The 9506-nt window shown below is 51.3% G+C and overlaps 1 protein-coding gene across 1 annotated transcript; it reads left to right on the plus strand.

The window, feature by feature from the left end:
* The first annotated feature begins 1658 nt into the window (after positions 1-1658).
* On the plus strand, positions 1659-6664 carry LOC135542934 (uncharacterized). Its single transcript, XM_064970065.1, has 4 exons — positions 1659-1716; positions 4937-5129; positions 6239-6358; positions 6454-6664. Exons 1-4 carry the CDS (start codon positions 1659-1661, stop codon positions 6662-6664), a joined length of 582 nt encoding a protein of 193 aa, XP_064826137.1.
* Positions 6665-9506: the final 2842 nt, after the last annotated feature.

Below are 9506 nucleotides of genomic sequence, written 5' to 3' on the forward strand. Positions count from 1 at the left end.
AACCCGTCTCTGCTACTAAACTCCTTTTAGAACCCGTCTCTGCTACTAAACTCCTTTTAGAACCCGTCTCTGCTACTAAACTCCTTTTAGAACCCGTCTCTGCTACTAAACTCCTTTTAGAACCCGTGTCCGCTACTAAACTCCTTTTAGAACCCGTGTCCGTGTCTGCTTCTAAACTCCTTTTAGAACCCGTCTCCGTGTCTGCTACTAAACTCATTTTAGAACCCGTCTCCGTGTCTGCTTCTAAACTCATTTTAGAACCCGTCTCCGTGTCTGCTACTAAACTCCTTTTAGAACCCGTCTCCGTGTCTGCTACTAAACTCCTTTTAGAACTCGTCTCCGTGTCTGCTACTAAACTCCTTTTAGAACCCGTCTCCGTGTCTGCTACTAAACTCCTTTTAGAACCCGTCTCCGTGTCTGCTACTAAACTCCTTTTAGAACCCGTCTCCGTGTCTGCTACTAAACTCCTTTTAGAACCCGTCTCCGTGTCTGCTACTAAACTCCTTTTAGAACCCGTCTCCGTGTCTGCTACTAAACTCCTTTTAGAACCCGTCTCCGTGTCTGCTACTAAACTCCTTTTAGAACCCGTCTCCGTGTCTGCTACTAAACTCCTTTTAGAAGCCGTCTCCGTGTCTGCTACTAAACTCCTTTTAGAACCCGTCTCTGTGTCTGCTACTAAACTCCTTTTAGAACCCGTCTCTGTGTCTGCTACTAAACTCCTTTTAGAACCCGTCTCTGTGTCTGCTACTAAACTCCTTTTAGAACCCGTCTCTGTGTCTGCTACTAAACTCCTTTTAGAACCCGTCTCTGTGTCTGCTACTAAACTCCTTTTAGAACCCGTCTCTGTGTCTGCTACTAAACTCCTTTTAGAACCCGTCTCTGTGTCTGCTACTAAACTCCTTTTAGAACCCGTCTCTGTGTCTGCTACTAAACTCCTTTTAGAATCCGTCTCTGTGTCTGCTACTAAACTCCTTTTAGAACCCGTCTCTGTGTCTGCTACTAAACTCCTTTTAGAACCCGTCTCTGTGTCTGCTACTAAACTCCTTTTAGAACCCGTCTCTGTGTCTGCTACTAAACTCCTTTTAGAACCAGTCTCTGTGTCTGCTACTAAACTCCTTTTAGAACCCGTCTCTGTGTCTGCTACTAAACTCCTTTTAGAACCAGTCTCTGTGTCTGCTACTAAACTCCTTTTAGAACCCGTCTCTGTGTCTGCTACTAAACTCCTTTTAGAACCTGTCTCTGTGTCTGCTACTAAACTCCTTTTAGAACCTGTCTCTGTGTCTGCTACTAAATGATGCAGGGAGCCGGCGACACCTTCAGAGGACTGGATACAGTTTCCTGTCCTGTCCTACACTTCCTCGGTGTGAACCTATCAGAGTTGTTTCAACATGTCAGCACTTCCATGAAGACTTGTTAACGTCAGCTGAGCCTGGCTTACATCGACTGCTAAAATGGTCCTGGAAGACAAGGCAGGGTGAACGAGGCAGCGATAGGGTGACATGGGCGATGCCATGTGCTTTAAGGGAATTAATGAAAATGAAATGCTAATCTTCAACACGGTTTAACTCATCAAAAAGGAGGGTGATTTATGTTCTAGATTAAGACAAAGAAGCAGTTTCTGCCATGTAGAGTTTTCTTTGTGAAAGTCTCAGCTCAAGATGAACAACGGCGACAACCCCTTCTTCTCTTTCTCCAACATCCTTCCCTCCCAGCAAGGTGCGGTCTGTATCTTCAGAACGAGAACAGATGAATACAAGATGGTATCTCCCATTCAACAGAGATGAAATGCTTCATTTAGATTCACAGCATCAACACCCAACACTTTCTGTTTATCAGAGAGAGAGAGAGAGAGAGAGAGAGAGAGAGAGAGAGAGAGAGAGAGACTACCACTCAATTCAAATCACATTTTATTGGTACCATACACATGGTTAGCAGATGTTAATGTGAGTGTAGTGAAATGCTTGTGCTTCTAGTTCCGACAGTGCAGTAATATCTAACAATTCCACAACAACTACCTAATACACACAAATCTAAAGGGGTGAATGAGAATATATACATAAAAATATATGGATGAGCGATGACCGTGTGGCATAGGCAAGATGCAGTATATGGTATAGAGTACAGAATATACAGTGCCTTGCGAAAGTATTCGGCCCCCTTGAACTTTGCGACCTTTTGCCACATTTCAGGCTTCAAAACATAAAGATATAAAACTGTATTTTTTTGTGAAGAATGAACAACAAGTAGGACACAATCATGAAGTGGAACGACATTTATTGGATATTTCAAACTTTTTTAACAAATCAAAAACTGAAAAATTGGGCGTGCAAAATTATTCAGCCCCCTTAAGTTAATACTTTTTAGCGCGACCTTTTGCTGCGATTACAGCTGTAAGTCGCTTGGGGTATGTCTCTATCAGTTTTGCACATCGAGAGACTGAAAATTTTTCCCATTCCTCCTTGCAAAACAGCTCGAGCTCAGTGAGGTTGGAAGGAGAGCATTTGTGAACAGCAGTTTTCAGTTCTTTCCACAGAATCTCAATTGGATTCAGGTCTGGACTTTGACTTGGCCATTCTAACACCTAAACTCTCTCCAGAAGTTCAGTGAGGATCTCTGTCTCCGTATCAATGCACCTGTACTGTGATAGTCTCAGAGGTCCGTTAAAAGCGCAGAGAGCATCATGAAGAACAAGGAACACACCAGGCAGGTCCGAGATACTGTTGAGAAGAAGTTTAAAGCCGGATTTGGATACAAAAAGATTTCCCAAGCTTTAAACATCCCAAGGAGCACTGTGCAAGCGATTATATTGAAATGGAAGGAGTATCAGACCACTGCAAATCTACCAAGACCTGGCCGTCCCTCTAAACCTTCAGCTCATACAAGGAGAAGACTGATCAGAGATGCAGCCAAGAGGCCCATGATCACTCTGGATGAACTGCAGAGATCTACAGCTGAGGTGGGAGACTCTGTCCATAGGACAACAATCGGTCGTATATTGCACAAATATGGCCTTTATGGAAGAGTGGCAAGAAGAAAGCCATTTCTTAAAGATATCCATAAAAAGTGTTGTTTAAAGTTTGCCACAAGCCACCTGGGAGACACACCAAACATGTGGAAGAAGGTGCTCTGGTCAGATGAAACCAAAATTGAACTTTTTGGCAACAATGCAAAATGTTATGTTTGGCGTAAAAGCAACACAGCTCATCATACCTGGTCACAGGATCCCCACTGTCAAACATGGTGGTGGCAGCATCATGGTTTGGGCCTGCTTTTATTCAGCAGAGACAGGGAAGATGGTTAAAATTGATGGGAAGATGGATGGAGCCAAATACAGGACCATTCTGGAAGAAAACCTGATGGAGTCAATGATCCAAAACATAAAGCAAAATATACAATGGAATGGTTCAAAAATAAAACATATCCAGGTGTTAGAATGGCCAAGTCAAAGTCCAGACCTGAATCCAATCGAGAATCTGTGGAAAGAACTGAAAACTGCTGTTCACAAATGCTCTCCATCCAACCTCACTGAGCTCGAGCTGTTTTGTAAGGAGGAATGGGAAAAAATGTCAGTCTCTCGATGTGCAAAACTGATAGAGACATACCCCAAGCGACTTACAGCTGTAATCGCAGCAAAAGGTGGCGCTACAAAGTATTAACTTAAGGGGGCTGAATAATTTTGCACGCCCAATTTTTCAGTTTTTGATTTATTAAAAAAGTTTGAAATATCCAATAAATGTCGTTACACTTCATGATTGTGTCCAACTTGTTGTTGATTCTTCACAAAAAAATACAGTTTTATATCTTTATGTTTGAAGCCTGAAATGTGGCAAAAGGTCGCAAAGTTCAAGGGAGCCGAATACTTTCGCAAGGCACTGTATACATGAGATGAGTAATGTGAATCTGAACCAGCCTGGGGTTGATTTATACTGGGCTCTCTCACATACTTCCTGTTTCTGAACCAGCCTGGAGAGGGTGAGGGGGAAGGAGGAGAGGGTGAGGGGGACGGAAGAGAGGTTGAGGGGGATGGCGTGTGACAGAGAACAACCTATTAGAGAGGTGGCCACCCCCACAGAGAAGCTAAAAGAACAGCCCACCTCAGTCCCTGACCCCATCCAGTCAACCCCAGACCCTGACCCCATCCAGTCCACCCCAGACCCTGACCCCATCCAGTCCACCCCAGACCCTGACCCCATCCAGTCCACCCCTGACCCCATCCAGTCCACCCCAGACCCCATCCAGTCCACCCCAGACCCTGATCCCATCCAGTCCACCCCAGACCCTGACCCCATCCAGTCCACCCCAGACCCAGACCCCATCCAGTCCACCCCAGATCTTGACCCCATCCAGTCCACCCCATCCCAGACCCCATCCAGTCCACCCCTGACCCCATCCAGTCCACCCCAGACCCTGACCCCATCCAGTCCACCCCAGACCCAGACCCCATCCAGTCCATCCCAGACCTTGACCCCATCCAGTCCACCCCAGACCCTGACCCCATCCAGTCCACCCCAGAACCTGACCCCATCCAGTCCACCCCAGACCCCATCCAGCCCATCCCAGACCCCATCCAATCCACCCCAGACCCTGACCCCATCCAGTCCACCCCAGACCCTGACCCCATCCAGTCCACCCCAGACCCCATCCAGTCCACCCCAGACCCCATCCAGTCCACCCCTGACCCCATCCAGTCCACCCCAGACCCTGACCCCATCCAGTCCACCCCAGACCCTGACCCCATCCAGTCCACCCCAGACCCCATCCAGTCCACCCCAGACCCTGACCCCATCCAGTCCACCCCAGACCCTGGCCCCATCCAGTCCACCCCAGACCCTGGCCCCATCCAGTCCACCCCAGACCCCATCCAGTCCACCCCAGACCCTGACTCCATCCAGTCCGCCCCTGACCCCATCCAGTCCACCCCAGACCCCGACACCAGACCCTGGCCCCATCCAGTCCACCCCAGACCCTGACCCCATCCAGTCCACCCCAGACCCTGACTCCATCCAGTCCACCCCTGACCCCATCCAGTCCACCCCAGACCCAAACCCCATCCAGTCCAGCCTAGACCCCATCCAGTCCACCCCAGACCCTGGCCCCATCCAGTCCACCCCAGACCCAGACCCCATCCAGTCCACCCCAGACCCCGACACCAGACCCTGACCCCATCCAGTCCACCCCAGACACTGACCCCATCCAGTCCACCCCAGACCCCATCCAGTCCACCCCAGACCCCATCCAGTCCACCCCAGACCCTGGCCCCATCCAGTCCACCCCAGACCGAGACCCCATCCAGTCCACCCCAGACCCCATCCAGTCCACCCCAGACCCCATCCAGTCCACCCCAGACCCTGGCCCCATCCAGTCCACCCCAGACCCAGACCCCATCCAGTCCACCCCAGACCCCATCCAGTCCACCCCAGACCCAGACCCCACCATTCCACCCCAGACCCAGACCCCATCCAGTCCACCCCAGACCCAGACCCCATCCAGTCCACCCCAGACCCTGACCCCATCCAGTCCACCCTAGACCCAGACCCCACCATTCCACCCCAGACCCTGACCCCATCCAGTCCACCACAGACCCTGACCCCATCCAGTCCACCCCAGACCCCATCCAGTCCACCCCAGACCCCATCCAGTCCACCCCAGACCCAGACCCCACCATTCCACCCCAGACCCCATCCAGTCCACCCCAGACCCCATCCAGTCCACCCCAGACCCAGACCCCACCATTCCACCCCAGACCCTGACCCCATCCAGTCCACCCCAGACCCCATCCAGTCCACCCCAGACCCCATCCAGTCCACCCCTGACCCCACCATTCCACCCCAGACCATGACCCCATCCAGTCCATCCAGACCCCATCCAATCCACCCCAGACCCCACCATTCCACCCCAGACCATGACCCCATCCAGTCCACCCCAGACCCCATCCAGTCCACCCCAGACCCAGACCCCACCATTCCACCCCCGACCCTGACCCCATCCAGTCCACCACAGACCCTGACCCCATCCAGTCCACCCCAGACCCTGACCCCATCCAGTCCACCCCAGACCCCATTCAGTCCACCCCAGACCCTGACCCCATCCAGTCCATCCAGACCCCATTCAGTCCACCCCAGACCCAGACCCCACCATTCCACCCCAGACCCTGACCCCATCCAGTCCACCCCAGACCCCATCCAGTCCACCCCAGACCCCATCCAGTCCACCCCAGACCCCATCATGTCCACCCCAGACCCCACCATTCCACCCCAGACCCCATCCCGTCCACCCCAGACCCTGGCCCCATCCCGTCCACCCCAGACCCCATCCCGTCCACCCCAGACCCCATCCAGTCCACCCCAGACCCCATCCAGTCCACCCCAGACCCCATCCAGTCCACCCCAGACCCCATCCAGTCCACCCCAGACCCCATCCAGTCCACCCCAGACCCCATCATGTCCACCCCAGACCCCACCATTCCACCCCAGACCCCATCCCGTCCACCCCAGACCCTGGCCCCATCCCGTCCACCCCAGACCCCATCCCGTCCACCCCAGACCCCATCCAGTCCACCCCAGACTCAGACCCCACCATTCCACCCCAGACTCCATCCAGTCCACCCCAGACCCCACCATTCCACCCCAGACCCAGACCCCATCCAGTCCACCCCAGACCCTGACCCCATCCAGTCCACCGCAGACCCCATCCAGTCCACCCCAGACACAAACCCCACCATTCCACCCCAGACCCCATCCAGTCCATCCCAGACCTCATCCAGTCCACCCCAGACCCTGACCCCATCCAGTCCATCCCAGACCCTGACCCCATCCAGTCCATCCCAGACCTCATCCAGTCCACCCCAGACCCCATCCAGTCCATCCCAGACCCCAACCAGTCCACCCCAGACCCCAACCAGTCCACCCCAGTCCCTGACCCCATCCAGTCCACCCCAGACCCCATCCAGTCCACCCCAGACCCCATCCAGTCCACCCCAGACACTGACCCCATCCAGTCCACCCCAGACCCCATCCAGTCCACCCCAGACCCAGACCCCATCCAGTCCACCCCAGACCCAAACCCCATCCAGTCCACCCCAGACCCAAACCCCATCCAGTCCACCCCAGACCCAAACCCCATCCAGTCCACCCAGACCCTGACCCCATCCAGTCCACCCCAGACCCCATCCATTCCACCCCAGACCCCATCCATTCCACCCCAGACCCCATCCAGTCCACAACACCACCAGCCACATACACACCCCCAACCCAACCAATCAACACCCCCCCCCAAGTCAACCATGCCCACACCCCATTTAGGCCTCCTCAGTTCAGACCCAGACAATCTCCCTACAGTTCCCCAACAGCTGTCCCTCAATCATTCAATCACATCTTCCGCTGCCACCTGCCATTTTAGTGGTAATGCTGTATTCAATTGGTTGTACTCTTGGATTGAGCAGACCTTCCAGTACAATTCTGATAAATCCATAAAGGACATAACTCTACCATTCCAATTTACAATATCATTTAACATCGTATGGATGGGGGGCAGTATTGAGTAGCTTGGACGAAAAAGGTGCCCAGAGTAAACTGCCTGCTACTCAAGCCCAGTTGCTAATATATGCATATGATAGCGGATTTGGATAGAAAACACTCTGAAGTTTCTAAAACTGTTTGAATAATGTCTGTGAGTATAACATAACTCATATGGTAGGCAAAAACCTGGAAAAAAATCTAACCAGGAAGTTGGAAATCTGAGGTTTGTAGTTTTAAGTGATTGTCTATCCAATATACAGTGGACATTTGATCCGATTGCACTTCCAACGGCTTCCACTAGATGTCAACAGTCTTTAGAACCTTGTTTCAGGCTTCTACTGTGAAGGGGGAACGAATAAGAGCTGTTTGAGTCAGAGGTCTGGCAGAATGCCATGAGTTGTTTATTGTGCGTGGGTGATAAAAACATCCTAAAGATTGATCATATACATCGTTTGACATGTTTCTACGAACTGTAATTGAACTTTTTTGACTTTTCACCTTGACTTAGTGCCTGTGCCTTGTGCATTTTGGATTACGGGACTAAATGTACGAACAAAAAGGAGGTATTTGGACAAAGACTACTCCTCCTCTGTTCCGCGGGTAATGTGGAGGTAAACCCAGGCCCTGCATGTCCCCAGACACTCTCATTTGTTGACTTCTGTGATCGAAAAAGCCTTGGTTTCATGCATGTCAACATCAGAAGCCTCCTCCCTAAGTTTGTTTTACTCACTGCTTTAGCACACTCTGCTAATCCTGATGTCCTTGATGTGTCTGAATCCTGGCTTAGGAAGGCCACCAAAAAATCTGAGATTTCCATACCCAACTATAACATTTTCTGTCAAGATAGAACTGCCAAAGGGGGAGGAGTTACAGTCTACTCCAGAGATAACCTGCAAAGTAATGTCATACTTTCCAGGTCCATACCCAAGCAGTTCGAACTACTAATTTAAAAAATGACTCTCTCCAGAAATAAGTCTCTCACTGTTGCCGCTGCTACCGACCCCCCTCATTTCCCAGCTGTGCCCTGGACACCATTTGTGAATTGATCGTCCCCCATCTAGCTTCAGATTTTGTTCTGTTAGGTGACCTAAACTGGGATATGCTTAACACCCCGGCAGTCCTACAATCTAAGCTAGATGCCCTCAATCTCACACAAATCATCAAGGAACCCACCGGGTACAACCCTAAATCTGTAAACAAGGGCACCCTCATAGACGTCATCCTGACCAACTGGCCCTCCAAATACACCTCCGCTGTCTTCAACCAGGATCTCAGCGATCACTGCCTCATTGCCTGTATCCGCTATGGATCCGCAGTCAAACGACTACCCCTCATCACTGTCAAATGCTCCCTAAAAACTTCAGCGAACAGGCCTTTCTAATTGACCTGGCCCGGGTATCCTGGAAGGATATTGACCTCATCCCGTCAGTTCAGGATGCCTGGTCATTCTTTAAAAGTAACTTCCTCACCATTTTAGATAAGCATGCTCCGTTCAAAAAATGCAGAACTAAGAACAGATATAGCCCTTGGTTCACTCCAGACTTGACTGCCCTCGACCAGCACAAAAACATCCTGTGGCAGACTGCAATAGCATTGAATAGTCCCCGCGATATGCAACTGTTCAGGGAAGTCAGGAACCAATGCACGCAGTCAGTCAGGAAAGCAAAGGCCAGCTTCTTCAGGCAGAAATTTGCATCCTGTAGCTCCAACTCCAAAAGTTCTGGGACACTGTAAAGTCCATGGAGAACAAGAGCACCTCCTCCCAGCTGCCCACTGCACTGGGGCTAGGCAACACGGTCACCACCGATAAATCCATGATTATCGAAAACTTCAACAAGCATTTCTCAACGGCTGGCCATGCCTTCCTCCTGGCTACTCCAACCTCGGCAAACAGCTCCTTTTCAACCGTTCGCTGCCTGCACCCGCACGCCCGACTAGCATCACCACCCTGGATGGTTCTGACCTAGAATATTTGGACATCTGTAAGTA

Source organism: Oncorhynchus masou, chromosome 7 (assembly GCF_036934945.1).
Source record: "Oncorhynchus masou masou isolate Uvic2021 chromosome 7, UVic_Omas_1.1, whole genome shotgun sequence".
NCBI lineage: Eukaryota > Metazoa > Chordata > Actinopteri > Salmoniformes > Salmonidae > Oncorhynchus > Oncorhynchus masou.